Below are 17,656 nucleotides of genomic sequence, written 5' to 3'. Positions count from 1 at the left end.
ATCCTCCTCGATGGGGAATGGTGTGTGTGTGTGTGTGTTCGGTGCTAGGCAGACCATGTAAACAGGACATTAATTTATAATCAAAGGACTTGGCAGGGCACTTGCTACAGCAAGCATTTGGCAAACATCTTTGTCTGCTACAAATTGTTGCATATTTAAGCACATCTATCCACGATGTGGATCCCCAACCCCTAACCCAACCTACCGCCCCAAAGAATGTCCGCAGCTCTTTTGGTCATGCAAATCCTTTCAAACAAAAGCAAAAAAAACGAAGAGAAAAGGATTCAAACACTAACAACCTTCAAACATTCACACGCTTTTGGCTTCGGCTTTGGCGCTGCTTTGTGTGCCAAATCGTTGGAAAATTTATTGGAATTTGAATTTCAAAATAGTCGAAAAAAAAGCAAGAGAGAACGAATCGAAATCGCCGCATCGAAATGCTTCTTTTTTTTTTGTCCTTTCTCTGGCCAAATACCAATGTGTGAATGTCCCCCCCCCCTCCACTACACTCGGCACCACTCTCTCCTTCGTTCCGTGCTCTGCACAAATGTAAAACGTAAATCCTTTTTAACAACTGCTCTTTAACATATTCCACTTAGCCATCCTTCTCCTCCTTCTCCTGCATCCCTCCCCCTCCTCTTGGGGGGCTGTTGGTCGTGTGAAAATTTCTAAGCGCGTTTGTCGCCATCCTCCAGCGCCTCCGCTTTGGCATCTGCATAAACTTGACCCAAAAAAAAAAGTATAGAACTCTGGGAAAGTGTTGCAAGGCAGAAAGCCAAGAAGAGAATCCTTTTTTCCTTTTTTTTTGGAGCTTGGACTATTTCCCTTTCGAAGATTTGGCTCGGGCTTTCCTACCACTCTACGGTGTTTTATGGCCAATACGTGAGCCTGTGTGTGGATATTATGCGCATAACTTTATTGTGTGCCACGCCTACACCGCATCACCTACCTCTCCCTCTCTCCCCCTCTCGGTGGCCCCTGGTTGTTGTTGCTTCTAGTAGTTTTTCCCTGCTCCGTTTTTCAATTTCCATTCCCTTTCCGGCCTTTCCTCCGCTGCCTGTCTTTCTATCTGTATCTCTCTATCTCTCAACTCAACAACTTAATCGTTTTTGCGTTAAGCATACGCACTGTTGGACTCCACTTTGCTCTACCTTTTCCCCAGCAGCCTCCCCCCCTCCCATATGCAAATTTTCCAAGTGTGTGGGTGTGTGTGTGCCGATGTTGACTGGCGGCCAGAGTAAGTTTTTCTTTTGTTTTTCCCAACGTTTTTCTCCTCAACAGTCGTGTCTGTTATTCTTGCTGCTGCTGCGAGTACTTTCTCTCTCCCTCTCTCTTCTACGAGTATCCTTTTTTTCTTTTTTTTTTTTTGTTATCCTAAGCCCGTAATAACCCATTTTTTGTGCATGTGCGTATGTGTGTGTGTTTCTGTTGCCTTCGTTTAGTAAATTTTCGGAAACGTCGAAAGTAAACAAATTGCAGATGAGTTTATCCCACAGAAACACACACACACAGCAATCTACAGTCGAAAAAACTACGATCCATTTCAGAGGGATATGAATTTTGCCGACATTTTGGAAGCATCCAATGAAAATTCCCTTTACAGAACTTTCTATGCAGAAATTTCCTGGCGAAACCGCAACCTTTTTATGCATTTTCCCCCCAAGCCACAACAGGTGCAAAATATTCCGAAAGTAATCCTCATTTCTCTCACTGCAGAAAAAACAGGGAACAAAACAAGGAGTTAAAACATAGAGTAGCAAAAGCCAAAGCGCTTATCATTTGTTGCCCTTTGGATGCGCCTTTCCCAGCCACTGGCTTTCTCTCATCTTTTAAACTCCTTTCTCCATCTACGATCCACCCTCTCCTGTCCCCTCCTCCTACACTGACTCCCAAATCCACTTAGTGTGTGTTTAGTGCTCTGAAGTGTGCTGCTCCTTCGACTGCTGCTGTGGCTGTTGCGGCCCTGCAACTCTCCTTTTGGTCTTTTCCTGTTGCAAAAATCCCGACTCATGTGATTTATCTCATTCCCCTTCCACCTGTATTTCCTGGAAGGCCTGGAACCCGGCCAGCGAGAACGAGGGAGTGCCAAAGAACATGGGTTTTATGGCACTTTGAATAAGTTTCCCTGTCATTGGCGAAGCATTTATTGCTCAGCCTAAAAGCAAACTGCACTTCGTGTATTTCAACGCAGAGATAAACGAAGGATGGGCCTCAACAGGATTCCAGCGGAGAGATCTATGAAGATACACGGCTTACACGAGGGAAAGGCCAGTCCATAGGAAAGTCAAAAGATGCCAAAAGTTTCGCGATGGATAGCCCAATATTTCACCCTTTGCCTTACGATACTTTGGCGATTTTCTGGAAGTTTTTTGATAACAAAAATTCAAATACTTTACTCATTATGCCAAAAAATATTCGGGTTATTTTCTGTTTCATTTGGGTAGGTTTTTCCGAGGGGGTTTCCAGGAAGATCTACCAAATCTTCAAGGCGAAGACATAAATATTCACGCAAAATCCAAATACTTCGGATCTCACAAATATTCTTTTCTTGAATTTCTCATCTAAAAGTTTTCTTAAATACCCATGAATCATTAAGATATCTCCAAACATTCCCCTACATATCCCTCTCTGCAGACATTTTTCTTAAATTCCTTTAAAATTTCTTTCACTTTCATTTTCATTGGCCCCCCATCTTCGCTTTGCTGCTGCCCCCAAATTTGTCATGTATCTGCATATACTATATCTGTGTGTGTGTGTGCGTGTGTGTCTTAGATATTAATCAAAATCGTTTATGTATATTCATGAAGTAGCAATTTGAATAATCTGCTAAAAGCCTGGCCGATAATCTGCCACTACATCTCTTTCTTTGGCGTTTTATCCTCATTGTGGTGGTGCCTCCCTCTCTCTTTCTCTCTCTTTGCTTTAATGATGAATTAAAGCCATTTCCATGTATGTGTGTTTGGCTCATACATGTATTCATGTGTGCGTGTGTGTGTTTGACAAAAGACCAAACAAAAGCGCTCAACCAACTGACACAAAAGTCTGCATAATCAATCAGTCAGTATGTGTCCTACTGCCCCCCACCACCCCACCGCCTGAGCCTTTCCTCCTCTTGGCCCTTTTGCACCCTCCTGCTGGCCCGCTCATTGCTGATTCTATAACCTTCTTTGCATGTTAACAGATGAAAAAAAGAAGATGCTTTTTGCTTACGAAGCATTTTGGCGCCTGGCGCAGACTTCCTTCCGGCCATGGCCAGGCACCTCATCGAATTCCGCTCCCCCCAGCCCACACCACTCTCCCGCTCCCGCTCTCTCTCTCTCTCTCTCTCTCCGCCCCTTTGATCACTCACTTATTTGCTGCTGCATTTTGCATTGCACAAAAGTCAGGATGAGGTCTGAGAGAGGAAATCATCCTTGGGAGTGGGGAGCAGAAAGTGGGGGGGGTTCAAATGTGAGTTTGGCAAGTGTAAAAGCTTTTAAACATACAAACACATACACACAGACACACAGATGGTAGTCTCTGCCACTCGCAGATACACAAACTCAGACACAGACACACACATGGACGCTTCGGATGGGGCTACAGTTGCATGCAAGCTGTGCATAAGCTGACATCAATGTAATGAAGATGTATTTGCATATTGTAGCACTGTCAATCCTGCCACTCCCACTACCCTTTCCTCTGGCTTCCCCATATCCGACCCTTCTCCCCCATTCAACCATCTGCTGCTGCTCCTTCTCTTCTTCTACTCTTGGCCTGGCTTTTAGTTTGCTTTGCTTTTGATGGCACTCAAAAGGGATCTACTACTATCTGCTGATGCTGCTGCTGCTGCTGCCGCCTCTGTGAGTCCTCGCACTGAGGCTCCTGCTGCTGCCTCCTCTATACGTACGTATTTGTGTCCTTCCCTTCTATATCTTTCTAGAAGTGGTAGTATATTGTTGCTACTTTTTATTGGCATGGCAATAGTTCCTTCCAACACTTTCTTCCACTCTGCCAGTCTTTCCCTTTCCAAGATATCTCGGGACAGCTGTGCCACTCGTTTTGGCATTTCCAAAATGCTTTTTTCTAGTTTTACAAATATTATACCCTTTGGCGAGGGTATGTTGATTGGGAGCACAACATTTGGAGGCCCTAAAGGGTACAAATATTCGATATGACCGCGAGGTTTTTTTCTGTTCTAAAGTTAATTGTTGCACTCCTCTTTCCACCTAATGATCTATTAGTTTATTTAGAAATTTCAAGTATTTCATCTGTATCAACATCTTTCCCCCTTTTCACACCAACACCAGGCCGTTACATATCTCTCCCTTTTGCCAGAGGGCAGTTCTTAGTTTTTTCTTTAAGTGTATTCTTTTTTGGTTGTTTTTCTGGTCGCTCCTGCGTTTAACCTCAGAGTAAAAATCGGACATGGACGAATCTCACATCCGCCTGACCGCCCGCCAGGGTTGTCATGTTTTCTTCGGTGTTTTGGGTGTTTTTTGCTCTCCCTTTTTATTGCATTTTATATGCACGCACCAAAGCGCAAAGAGCAACACACAGAGAGAGAAAGAGAGGAGGAGAAAAAAAAAGAAATGCCAGCTAACAATATTCAGCAGGCAACAAAAACAACATCCTGCTTTTCGGGGGGCAATAAAACCCCCCAAAAAAATATAACAACCAAAAAAGTGTGGTATTTTTTTTGCGGGTTTTTGGTGCTCATAAAGCGTAAAGATAACACAGACACAGCCACTGGCAGACACACAGAGAACACACGTGCCTCATAGTTGTGGCCACAACAGACAGAGATACAGATACACAGAGAATATTACGCATACGACCCGCTGGCGCTTTACAGTCACTGCTGCCACTGTACTGCCCTGCCCCTCCGCTACAGTTACAATTCCTCCTACAGCTCCTACAGCTCATACAGCTCCTCTGATCCGAATCCGCATCCGCATACATATCCGCATCCAGGGGGCTGTTCATCTTTCGCTTTGGCGCTGGGTTCAGAGGTTCGTTTCGGTTCGGTTCGGTTTTTATTATTTAATATTTTAAAACACTTGCGGTGTTATTGGCATTGCAACAAAAAGAAAACAGCAAACAGTCGTAGAGGGGCGGAGGGAGCAAAAAATATAATAAAATACACATAACAAAACATGGGCCATGCGGCAGAAAATGGATTCCTTTGCTCCCTTCAACAGAATTCGAACACACTCAAAGGCCGAGCCCTCACATCCAGATACAATTCGGAAACAAGAAAGGCAAAGCCTTTTCCGTAGGAGTCGCAGATACAGATACTCTTTGAGGCCCCTGTAATTAAAGACTGAATTTCGTTGGAAAAATCAAAAGTTTTCCACAGAAAATAGGTTGCTTGCCCATCGAGTGTTTCATTGAAAGCTTTGTGATCCGACTCCTGGATTCTGGTACACAAAATAGGAACAACGAGCAGCTTTGAAGATCCTTCTTTTGTGTCTGCTTTCTCTAAATCCCAATGCCCACGTCCTTTAAGAGTACAACAATCTGTAGGATGCCAAAGGGCAAAAAGTTCTGCCTCCCTCTGAGCCGCTACTGTTTTCTGCTTAAAGCAAACTTGTTTTTTTTTTCTGCCAAAGACTTTAAGCCAAGCCAACAGCTAGGACCGTACATAATATGGGCTGATACATGGATGAAATATTATTACTTATTTCGTGACATGTTTCAAAACACACTGCCACTCCCCTCTCCTCCTCCGAAAGGCAGAGTGTAACCCTCGGCCAGTGTTTATAATTAGCATGGCCACAAGGACGCCCCCGAAAACCATTCAGCTCTCGGAGCATTTCAGTGCTTAAGTTGTCATAACCGAAGAGCCCGAAAGCCCCAAATGCCAACAGAAATGTTTGGGGCGAAAGTTTATTCCCACTTTGACATAGGCAGGCGAGGACCTTACTCTTTTTCTCAGACCTTTTCCTAGTCCTTACCGCCCCGAAACATCAGCCAGCTTAATGTGTCAGAAAATTGGAAACTTTCGGGGAAAGTTTATCAATCAAAATGGAGGGAAAAACTTTGCGACTAACAAATCTGTTTGGCATATATTTTTTAGCTGTTTTAGTGGCTGGTTTTATTGGCTCTATAGGGAGTAAATCTATCGTTGGGTTCTTGTGCTTAGTATTTATTACAGATCTGTGGATTTTCTGGGAATTGAATGGAAATCTTGGCATCTTTTTAGGGCCTTGGAGCAGGTTTCTCGACTTCGAATGAAATCTTTGTTTTCAGACACTTTTTCGACACCTTCAATCACTCACATATATTCCTCACTTAACCTAAAGATATATCCATCCATTCATTCAGCTATTACCCTTAATTCTCTCACTCATTCATAGTCACTCGATTCATTCCGATCCTTCAACTTGTACTCACCTAAATGCTGATCTACACGCTTCTTGGGCTTCTGCACGGATGCATAGGGATCACTGCAGTAGTCCTGTCGGGACGGATTCTGGCTGTTCCTCAAATTGTGGTACTCGTCGCCCACCTGGCTGGGCGTGGCCGTCAAGTGGGGATAGGGGGCGTAGTCATCGACGGCGCCATAGCCGCCATGGGTCAGGGGGTCATAGCCGTAGGTGGGCTGCTGCTCCACATACTGGTTGAGCGGTGCCTGCACCATGCTCTGCTGGTTGCCCACCGCAGCGGCGGACATCTTCACCTGCCACAGCGAGTCCTGCGAGTTGACACTGCCGCCGTTGTTCGAGTTCGAGTAGTTGTTCTCCATGTAGCCCATGTTGACCCCTGGAAACGGAGAGAGAGAAGAGAGGAGAGAAAAGTATGATGAATGTTCCACAAGTAAGGCGAAAATATAGGTCCGACTCTCTGGCTCTTGGCCAAAACTGTACAAAACTTTCTCTCGTTTTGGCAATCGAATAAAATTTAATTAAAAGTTAAAATTCTGTTTTATTTTTTTATTTATTGATTAACACATAAAAATGGCACGAAAATTGGGTCTCCAGTTATGGAGTCGTGGAGTCAAAGAGTCGCGGAAATCAGCGTCAGACATGGCGTAATTAATAGTTGCCCCCCCTGCCGCGTGCCCTACTTTGAACTCCATTCAAACCCCATAAAACCTTTCGAGGGTACACACCCCAACCCGACCCTCTGCCATTCATCCTTCCGCTAGAGGACATTTTTACGAGGAGCCATGTCCACACGGCGGTGCTTGTTACGCTTTTTGACGAGGAGCAGCTGGGAGGACTTCCTTGGCTCCCCATTCGGCTGGCTCTTTGTTCCCTGCCGCTCTTTTGTTGGGTGCGTGCGCTGCCTGGGCTGCCTCTTGGTCGCATTTATTATTATTTTTATATCGTGATAAATCACTCATAAATATTAAACGCACGCTTTGCTGGCAACAAAAAACTTTTTGAATTTTGAGTTGGGACTCCCGTCTCCCCTCAATGCAGCGGAAAATGTGTTCTGGCAAGTGTTTTCTCAGGAAAAACCTCATGATTTTCTTGTAAACAAAATTTCAAGTCGTGAAAGTATTTCCGAGTTAATTTCTAAAATGATTTCTGATGGAATTTATATAAAGAATTGAGAACATGGAAATTTAAGTTGGATATATATTTTTTTAATTTTTAATAATTCGACCTTATTTCCCTAACCATTTTTCTTCCGAAAAATTACAGCAAACACATATTTTAAAGAGATCTCTGGCCTTCTCTATCGTTTCCCCCATCGAAAACACCAAGAGATTTCCCACTGGAGCATTTCGTTCTCAGAACATTTTCGCTACGCATCGAAAAGTATGCAATAAAATATTCGATTTGTGCAAATTTTCAGATGGAACCTATCCCCGAAAATTATTCTAGGAGCGGGAGAGCAGGTCCTCTAGCATATCCCCATACACATACGAGTTCATATATGTATCCCTGACATGTTGCGTGAGTTGTTTGTTTTCTCTTCTGCTTTTATGACAAGTTTCCTTCGGACTATTCGCGTGTTCCGGTTCCCGGATTTTATGAGCCGTCGTATTGTGTGGCGGTGGGCGTGATAATTTTTATGATTAGCCATAAAACTAAAACAGTAATAATATTAACTTCATTTACATTTCATGCGCTGTTCCTTCTTCTATGGTTTTTTGCTCTTTTTGGCCATGCAATTTGCATATTTGCTTCAGTAATTTTATGCCAACAGATTCCGTCCGTTGTTGTACGAGTATTTGCCGTATTTCTCGTATTCTGGTGGAGGATTCCGCCTCCAATTGCAATTCCACAAGAGCAAAAAAAAATAATAAATATGAGCGCACTGAATGAAACTTTTCAATTTGATAAGCATCAAAAGTACGGAATCTTTTTCGGATGGAGGCAACTTTTGATTGCTCAAGTTTTTGCTGCCTGCCACACAATGAGCAAAATATTTGACCGAAATAACAAAATTTCCACTCTCTCCATCTCAGTCTCTCACTCTCTTAGTTGCATACTCTTTCACAGCCAAGGATACTACGATTTTGAGCAAGGGATTGGCAGTGTTTACGACTCTGGAGATCTGTAGACAGTACTGTAACCATATTTCTCTGTCTAACTCTGTGTCTGTGGATCCTTGTCAAAAGGTACTTTTATTTTCTGTAGGAAGTTCGTAGAAGAGAAAGACTGTAGTATCTATGATGGGATCTCCCAATCATATAGATATAATAGGAGCAATAGGTATAAATAAAGAAAATGTGCCAACCAAAAGCTACCGATGGTGGTTCTATATGATGTTTCATACTAATTATCATCAATATGTTATAGCAAAGATCATTAGAAAAACGTATTCTTGTGGGAATAGAAATGTCTTATGTTTTTCCACTTTTCAAGCAAATTTGATTGAAATCCAAAGACTTTATCACATATTTCCCCTAGGAAAAAGTAATTTTTAAGAGTATCTAAAGCTTCGTTCTCCGGCTGTTAATATTCATCTCTAGTTTTCCTCTACAAAATGAAAAATTTTAATGCATTTTCATTGTCTGGAATGGAACAGTTCTCTGGAATGGAGGGAGCTCGCTGCCTACTTCTCCCCGAAGCGAAAGACGGGGCTCGTTTGTACTCCTTAAGCTGGAAAAGGGGTTTGGGCTGCCTATTCTTTGAGTATTACGTACTTGGGTTGCCTCCTACTCCTCGAAGGAGTTGGCAAGTGGGAACAAATGGGGACGCAATTAAAGTTTGTCAAAGTTTTTCCGCATTGATTTGAGCAAATAACAACAACAGTTGCGGCATAGTTCTGGTCTTCCCCGCCACAGAAATCCCCCTATTGGTTATTAAACCTCCCCCCCCCACGCACCGAGTGCCTCTCTGGAGCAGTTTGTGTGGAAAAATCCTTTCATGTAAACGAGTTCTGGGCCCAAAAGGGCTTGAGAAAAAGAGAGAAAGTGGAAGGGAAAGGGAGGAGGAAAGTTTCTCTGCCGCCGAAGCTCTAATTCACTCGACAAACTTTTCAACCGGAAGCGCTTACAATTATGCAACATTTTTGTGCAGCAGCAGCAGCAACAGCAGTGGCAGATGAAGAGCAAACGAAGAGGCACGGGCAGAGGCAGAGCCCTAGAAGACGCACAATAAAAACAGTTTCAAATGCCATTAACGGTTAACTAAATAGCAGGGCACCAGAGAGAGCAATAGAGAGAGCAATAAAGAGTGAGAGAGCGCAACTGAGAGTTGCCACAAGTTGTGCCCTACTCACATTTGCTGCCTGCCCTGCTGGCTGCTGGCTGCTGCCTGCCGCCTGCCACTTGGCTTCTCAGGCAGCTTGCACCTCAAGCTCTCGGGTGTTAATGGCAGTCGCCTCCTTATCTGCCCTTCTGCCTCTCCCTCTCTCACTCTCTGCCCCTGCCCCACTCTCTCTTCGACCTTTTCTGTTGCTCTGCTTTCTCCTGGCCCCTGCACCCTGTGCTTCGCCTTGTTGCACTTTTAATTAGCGACGCGACGCGATGCAAGTCGAGTCGAGGCCTGGGGGTCGTGGCAGGGGGCAGGTGGCAGGAGGCTGCCTGGCATTTGCCCTAAATGCGCTTAAATGTTGCAGGAACAACGAAGGGCCACAGAAGGAAAGGATAGGTGAAGTAGGGCGGGAGCGGGGCAGGGGCAAGGACTGGGGAAAGCGAGGCACGTCGAGCTGCTGTTGAGTTTCTGCACTTGCCGCCGTGTTGCACTTTTCTACAGGCTTGTTTTTTCCTAATACACTCGGAGAAACTTATTTTAGAAATTCTAAAAAAAAAAAACCTTTAAAAAAATGTTTAAAGTTAATAAAATTTAAATAAATATTTAATAAAATTCCTAACCTTAAGCCATTTTATTTGAAAATAAATATATTGAAAAATCACTAAATTTTGAACAAGTTGTATGCAATTTAATTTTAATAAAAATATTCCTATATTACAAATCAAACATCGTTCTATTCTTTCAGTGCAGTGCCTTCCTTTGTTTTTCATGTTAATGTTGGTGTTTCGTTCCCGAGAAGGGGAGTGGAAGGGCGGGAGGGAGGGGCCCCAAGTTGGCCCAAAACTTTTGCGCTCTCTCAGCCTCAGCTTCACTTTTCCCGCTGCTGTTTTTTGCTGTGTGTTGAAAGCATGAATGAAAACTAGCGGGGGTGTATACAGTGGGTGCGGGGGGTGGAGGGAAAAGAGCAGCGAAAGAGCAGAGTGTAGTACAACATTTTCGTAGGGCTGTTGGTTTGGCCCTAGGACGACGCCTTCCTGCTTTTTAGCTGCTGATCTTTTCACGGAATATCTTTTGAGATGTCGACAATTCTAAAGATACGCCGTCTAGTCGGGGGTATTGATAGCTCTTGGTATATCTTTCCAACAAGACACAGCTCTTGACCCTTTTTTTAGGCGGAAACTTTGGCTTTTCCTTTTTGAAGAGAAAGTTAAAAAGAACTGAGTTCCTATGGTTTCTCGGGGATAACTCTAGCTTTTACTTTCATTCATTCTCCGCGGAGAAAGGGTATTGCTTTCGAAATGAATCTTCTACTCTACCTTAAGATTGTTTCTGGTTCTGTAGATTCCCCTTCTCCTTTTACATTTGTTATTCTTGCTGCCGGTTTTTTTTTTATTCTCCAAAGATTCTCCCTCTGTTTACCCATAGCTTCCATCATGCCCTCCTCCTTCTTTGGTTTCCCTTTCAATTTCCCTGCTTTCCACCGCTGACTTTTCATTCATCGGTTCGTTGTGCATGTGTATGTGTGTGTTGGCAACTGTGTTTAGATTTAAGCCAATTAGTTGGTGGCCGAGGCAGTGGAAAAAACAAAAGCCAGCACAAATTGGAGCTCATAGATTTGTGTCTTTGAATGGCCCCCGACCCGTGCCCCGACCCGTGGTCTGTGTGCCGCTCGAGAGTGCGGTCATTCGGTCAATCCGTTGGTCATCTGGCTCTCCGGGCCAAGGCCCCACCCCATACCCTTCGCTGATAAGAGGAGGAGCTGCCCTGGAATACCCAGCTGTTTGGCCGGCAACAAGACAAACATGTTCGAGAGGCAATCACTGGCAAAATCAGACAAGAGCCTAAAAGGCTGCTGCAGCATAGAATCTGGCACCACTATGCCCCCTCCCCCCCTCCCCACACACTGCTTACCCTCCTTCCACCACTCTTCAGCTGCGGTTGCGTTTTTGGGGCGCGCAAAACTATTTTGCGGCTATTTGCTTTGCGGGGCCATCGCTGGCTGCATTTTAAAACCCATAGAAACCCTCGAGCCCCTCCACCTCCCTCCAGACCAAGAATCCCAACCGAAAAACTATGGCCCAAAGCGGGAGGGAGGCGAGGGCTGGGTCTGGGGGCAGACATTTGTTGGCCCGTCGAGCCCCCGAGTTCATGGCTTTATTTATTTAGCGCATAAATTTGTCGAGAGAGCGCGAAATTCTTTCTTTTCTATTTCTATTCTTTTTATTTTCCTTTTTTTATGCTGAAATTTTCGATGGTTGGTTGACTCTTGTGTATGCCCCACGATACGACACGACATTTGTTTGCATTTATATTTCGGGTTTTCCATATATTTTTTATATTTTTTTTTTTTTTGTTCTCTGGTTCTGTTTTCTGTTTGCATTTAGTTGCCAGGAGAACATGTCCTCGCCGATGTCTAGCCGTAGGCGTGTCGTCGGTCCACAGCCTCCCCCTCCTCCGCCTCTATTTTCCATTACAGAGTGCAAAAAACTTTCACCGCAAAGGCTTCAAGAACTTAAACGGCGAAAGTACTTGGCATTTAAAGTGTTTTTGGAGCCACACTAGGCTTAAAAGTTGGGGTCTATCGGGCATTTCATGGATGATTAGCAGGGACTGTTAATTGATACTTGAGAAGGGTTCAAGAACGGTTTTGGTTTCCAGGAAAAGTCTCATTTTGGGCTTCATTAACCATTTGGAGTACAGTTTTTGTAGGGCCAACGTGCCTCAACATCACGATACCTACATCAGAGTACCCTAAATATATGCTCTGAGTGCTGGGTATAAGAATTTTCGCATGAAAGCTATACCAATTGTTTCTCTTAACAATTCATTAATACCCATACCAGTACGGATCAATAAATTGACCCTAACCGTTCGAAAACCTACGTCCATACCTGGTAAGATGTTACCATAACAGAACAGGGCCTTAGATTCACTTTAAAGGCTCTTCTATGAATTATTTCCTTGAACAGAACTTTTACACCAAATACAGCAATTTGTATATCAGATATTTTCTCCGCAAATTCCTTTTCTTCTGATTGATGTTTTCATAGACCACTATGATCGCAATAGGACTACTATATCTTCAATTTTTTCCTATTGAAACTTCCCTCACCCAGATTTTGTTTCCTCTATTTGCCATCATCATAATGTACTATCATCTTCAGTGTGAAAATGCCTCTGTTTGGTTAACTAATATCTTAAGAGCTTCTGATGATTCTCCTTCGAGAATACAGATAATATTCATCATATAAGGGGATCATTGAAGTTCTAAAGAAATGCCAAATATCACATCGGAACCCCTTTAGTTCGAAGTACACCATTTCTACCCCTGCTTCCACAATCAAAGCTCATTCTCAAAGCTAATCACATTTGGGGTTTCTTTTGGCTGGCAATTTCCCTGCTGGCCAGTGTAATCTACCTCTTGCTCCCCTAAAATCCCCCAAAAATCAACCGCAGCGAGGAGTCTCCACTTCTTCCCGCCCCTTTTCGGTAGGATTCTCTCTCTCTCTCTCGATTTCCTATGGCTGCACTTTCCCTGTTTCCAGCATTTCCACCGCCCGTTGATTGTTTTTATTGTCGTCGTCGTCGTCGTCGTCGTCGTGAGGGCAGAGGGGGGCTACATGCAAAGTTCATTAGGTATTTGGCCTACGACGAAAGCAATTGGAGCTTGCCACGTGCTAGGGCATGGGGCAAACCGTTAACGAGCCCGAAAAGTGCAGGCAACTCCAACAATGAGGGCCGCACAACGTCAAAAACTCCTGCAAGTGGGGTTTGGGCTATGGACCATCTGGCAAAGGACATTTTCGTGTGCTCTCTCGTGTGCGGCATGCTTGTGGCACTGGGAATGGGGCATGGAGACGACTGGGTACTCCTTAAGCGGCAATTAGCGCTTACAATGAAATGGATAGGGGGGCGCAGCAGTAGAAGGAGAAGGAGTTGCCCCGTCGCCCCGTTGTTTGGCTGCCGCCTTCTCTGTTGTTGCCTCAACACTTCTCCCTCTCCTTCTCTTTCTCTCACTTCTCCCGATTGTACTGCCTTCTCTTTGGGAGTCTCCCCTTCTCGCCTTCTCTCTCTGTCTCTGCTCTTGCAACCCTTTATTATTCATGCCACTTTCACTTGCCAAATTAGCTGTTACTGCCACTGCCACACAGCCAATCCCTGCTCCTGCTTCTGCCACATCCTCTACTCCTTTTGGCACTTCATTCTCCTCCCCCCTCCCCCACCTTCTGCCACAGCCTCTACTCCTCTCTGCCTCTCTCTCTGGCAGTTCGTTTTTAAATGCAATTAAGTGGCAATGTTTGCTCTCCTTTTCTCCAGATCTCTGCGATGGCTCTCTCTCTCACTCCTCTCTCTAGAGTCTTTTTTGGTCCTTTGGCTAAGCGCCTTAAAATTTTAATTGGCCTTCAAAACAATTGAAACTTGAAATTGCCCCCAAATACCAGACACATTGATTGCTGCAGAGAATCTGCCAGAAAAAAATCTCAACATTTTAGAGGCAAATTCCATTTTTAAAGGCTACCGAAAAGCGACTGAAGAAATATCTGTCCATTAACGTACAGGCTTGAAAAGGATTCAGATATATTCAATGTATTCCGAAGATTCCCCTTTTAACTGCCACAAAACTTTCGCAGAGAGCCTGCTGCAGATACATGAATATATTGAAAGCAATGTCTCATAGAAAAAATAGACAAATAGATACAGAAATACGGATAACAAGTACAGAGAAACAGGGAAAGCGATACAGATACAGTATCTCTATTTTGTCTTTGATATTTGTATATCCTTTTCAGAGACTACTCCAGATATCTAAATCTTCTTCTGTATGGTACTTGTTGAAAATTCTCATTGAATGATTTGGGTATCTGTATCTTTCCTATAACTATACTCAAACAATTCGTTAGATATCCCTGCTTGAATCTAAATTTTTTCCTCACTATTCCCACATTCTATTAGAACGTTGCAGATATAACCCAAAGAACGCCTTAAATACTAGTTTCTTCGCTCTAAAATCACATATAAATCTTAAGATATCTGTATCTTTCTTTTCCGCAAAAGATTCCTTCGCATTCTATCACCATCAGCCCTCTATTTATCCCCCACTTTCTCTAAGAACCCTTTAGATACATCCACTTCCATCTCAACCTCTAAATTTCCCCCAAAAAACGCTTCAGTTTCCGTTTGGAATTTTTAATTTTCACATCATTACAAAATACCAAACGCCACTCGCCACTCGCCACCTGCTCATCCTTCGCACCTTCCTTGCACAGTATCCTCTCCCTTTTGACGTTTCAAATGTGAAAGGTTAATACCTTCACCGGAGACCCCCCTCCAGGCCACTGCCACAGCCACTCTCTCTGCCCCACACAACCATCGCGATGGTTTCAACAAAAGAACTGTTGAGGGGACGGCGGCGGCGGTTAAAAAATAAAGCGAAAACCGGGAACAACAATTAATAATGAATTGTATGGCGAATTGTGTAAAACCACAGCACCCCCACCCCCCTCCCCACGCAGGGGGAGGAGCATCCAGAGTCCAGTTTACGCATTCATTTTGTACTCCAGACACACACAGCACACACAGAGAGGGCGGGAGGGCAGTCCCCTCCATTTGAAAGGACCACAGCGTTGATGATGACGGGTGCGAAGGACCATGGTCCACCCTCGCTCGGTCGCTCGCTCGCTCGCTGACTGGCTGCAGAATGAATGGACGACAACGTGCGCGTCAAGCGGCGACAGGAACAACAGCAGCAACAATGAAATGGAAAGTATATTACAAAATGCTGCAAAGCAGCAAGCGAAAAAAAAGCGTTAGAAAAAATTGCTGTTTCAACAAATTTACAACGGAAGTGGAAAGTGCTTTCCCTTCTCAGACTCTCTCTCGCGCTCTCTGTGTGAGAGAAAAAGGACCTTCTGTGGTGCGTTGCAAGGGGGAGCATGTGCTTCGGGGAGGAGGCGCAGCGCTTGATGAATGCGCATTGCCATCGATTTGCACTCGAACTCCATTTTGCACTTTTCACTTCATGGGCAACGCAACAATAATTTCTTTTGCAGAAAAACCACACACCTATTGCCCCGCTCTTGAGAGAACCCCAACACAACAGAAGAGGGGGAGGAGCTACACTCCGGCACGGATTTCATTTTGTTTTGCGGACAATGAAAAATCACCGAAACGTACGAGGAGTCTCCTCCCCGTCCCCATCCCCATCCCCGTTCCCGTCCCAGAGCCTGTGCCTCTAGAATCCAGAGTCCTGTCGGACCGGAAGTATTTCTCACTTTGGTTTTGCTCTTCTTTCTTCGCATTTCCTCTTTTTAGTTTTCCTCTTTCACCTTTTGGTTTTTTGCACTTGAAGGTTGTTTGTGGAAGGCTATGGTGGAATACATTATATATGGTATGAAAAATGGTTGTATATAAACGTGGACTGTGGTTAAGGTGAAAGTGTGGAGAGCCTTGAAGTTGGAAAAGGGTTTGCTTCAAGTTTGATAGATATTTCCACAGATTTCTCATCGATTCTCATCGCGTCGCGAGTGCTTTATGAAGTTTGAAAATCCTCGAGAATCGAGTTGGTTTCGGCAAAGGCAAGCACTCCCTTGGCGTACCCTTGGACACATCTTCCAGCATCTGATACCAGCATCGGGGCGCCCAGATATCTTCCCCTTACCCGTGAGAATTCATTGACGTAAAGTATCTATATTGAATGCAAAGTATCTTGTACTTAGAACAGTTCCAAAGTTCTTCTATTCATGGATTAAACTTCATATGAATCTGTAGGTCTTTGGGATCTAATGGATCTAATCTATCTTTAGATATACTATGTATGTATCTGTAACTTTATCTGTTGGCTATCTTTAGATATCTTTATAGAATCCACTCTACAACTTCTTCAATTCTTATGAATAATAGTACCAAAATTCCATTATAATTTTAAACAATATCGAAATCGTTTTTCATCATACAAAATCCCAAATAATCACTCTTAGTCGTTAATTGTATCGGTTTTCTTTAAGAATGTATCCTTTCGCTTATGGGACATTGTTAGTAATGTATTGGAGAGTGTTTTAGTGGCACCAATGATCCACTTCTCACTTGCCATTCCCTCAACTCCCATATGTGATTCGATTTCAAGTTTTACTGATAATCCTCTAAATAAAGTCCTTAAACCCCCGCTCCAATAAAAATCCACCCAAAGTCAGTGATTTTTCAAATCCAAACCCACTAAAACCCCACAAACCAACAAAACCCCAGAAAACCCCACCCCATCTACCCTTTAGAGCACATCCGTGAATGTGTATGTGTACTTACATTCATTTCCTGGCATCGTGTGTCCTGTCAGACCGGGTATTCCATTCACACCGACGCCACTGCCACCGATGCCGCCGACACCGACGCCGCCAACACCGCCCACACCGATGCCACCGACACCCATGCCGCTGACGACACTGCCACCGATGCCCCCCATGCCGCCGACGCCGACCACACCGCTGCCCGGATGATAGCTATAGCCGTTCTGTGTGGCATAGAGGGCCGTCTTCTGCTCCTCCATGCTGAGGGCGAGGTCCATCGAATGCTCGAGGGCCTTGTTGTCCAGACCGCTGGCGGGATAATATGGCGGCGGGGCCTGGCTCTGTTGGGCGGCAACGATGGAGGGTCGAACGGAGTCCATTTCGTAGTCCTTGGCGGCGGCGCTCTTCTTCGATTGATTCCGCTTGCAGCGGCAGAACATGAGCAGCAGGCCGGCGAACAGGGCGAACACAATGCACGAGACGATTATCGCAATCAGTGTGGGCGTGGCCAGGGCCGAAGCCTCCGCTATGTAGGGTCGGCCAACTGTGGACAGAGAAGAGGGGAAAATGAAGCCATGAAAAATGCATTCGCAGAGGCATGAAGTGGATGGATGGATGGCTGGCTGGCCAGAAGGATGGATGCTGCCCTGCTGGATGGTGAATGCTGGATGGATGAGTGATTGATTGTCCATCCATCGGACTGCAGCAGCATCACAGCATTCAAGTGGTGCAATTGCTCGT

At 44.5% G+C, this 17,656-nt stretch overlaps 1 protein-coding gene across 2 annotated transcripts in view; it reads right to left on the bottom strand.

Annotated features, from left to right (window-relative positions):
- The window catches only part of LOC6589277 (titin), a 121,476-nt gene that overhangs the window by 2,165 nt on the left and 101,655 nt on the right, over positions 1-17,656 (bottom strand). For both annotated transcript variants that reach the window (XM_026989190.1, XM_026989189.1), the window contains exons 6-7: positions 16,935-17,459; positions 6,376-6,744 (exon numbers count right to left, since the gene is read on the bottom strand). In XM_026989190.1, coding sequence (XP_026844991.1) covers positions 6,376-6,744; positions 16,935-17,459 — 894 coding nt within the window. The remainder of the gene's footprint in view (positions 1-6,375; positions 6,745-16,934; positions 17,460-17,656) is intronic.

This window comes from Drosophila persimilis, unplaced genomic scaffold (genome assembly GCF_003286085.1).
Source record: "Drosophila persimilis strain 14011-0111.01,24,50 unplaced genomic scaffold, DperRS2 tig00000191-arrow-pilon, whole genome shotgun sequence".
NCBI classification, from domain to species: domain Eukaryota; kingdom Metazoa; phylum Arthropoda; class Insecta; order Diptera; family Drosophilidae; genus Drosophila; species Drosophila persimilis.
This window is presented reverse-complemented; position numbering and strand designations above follow the sequence as displayed.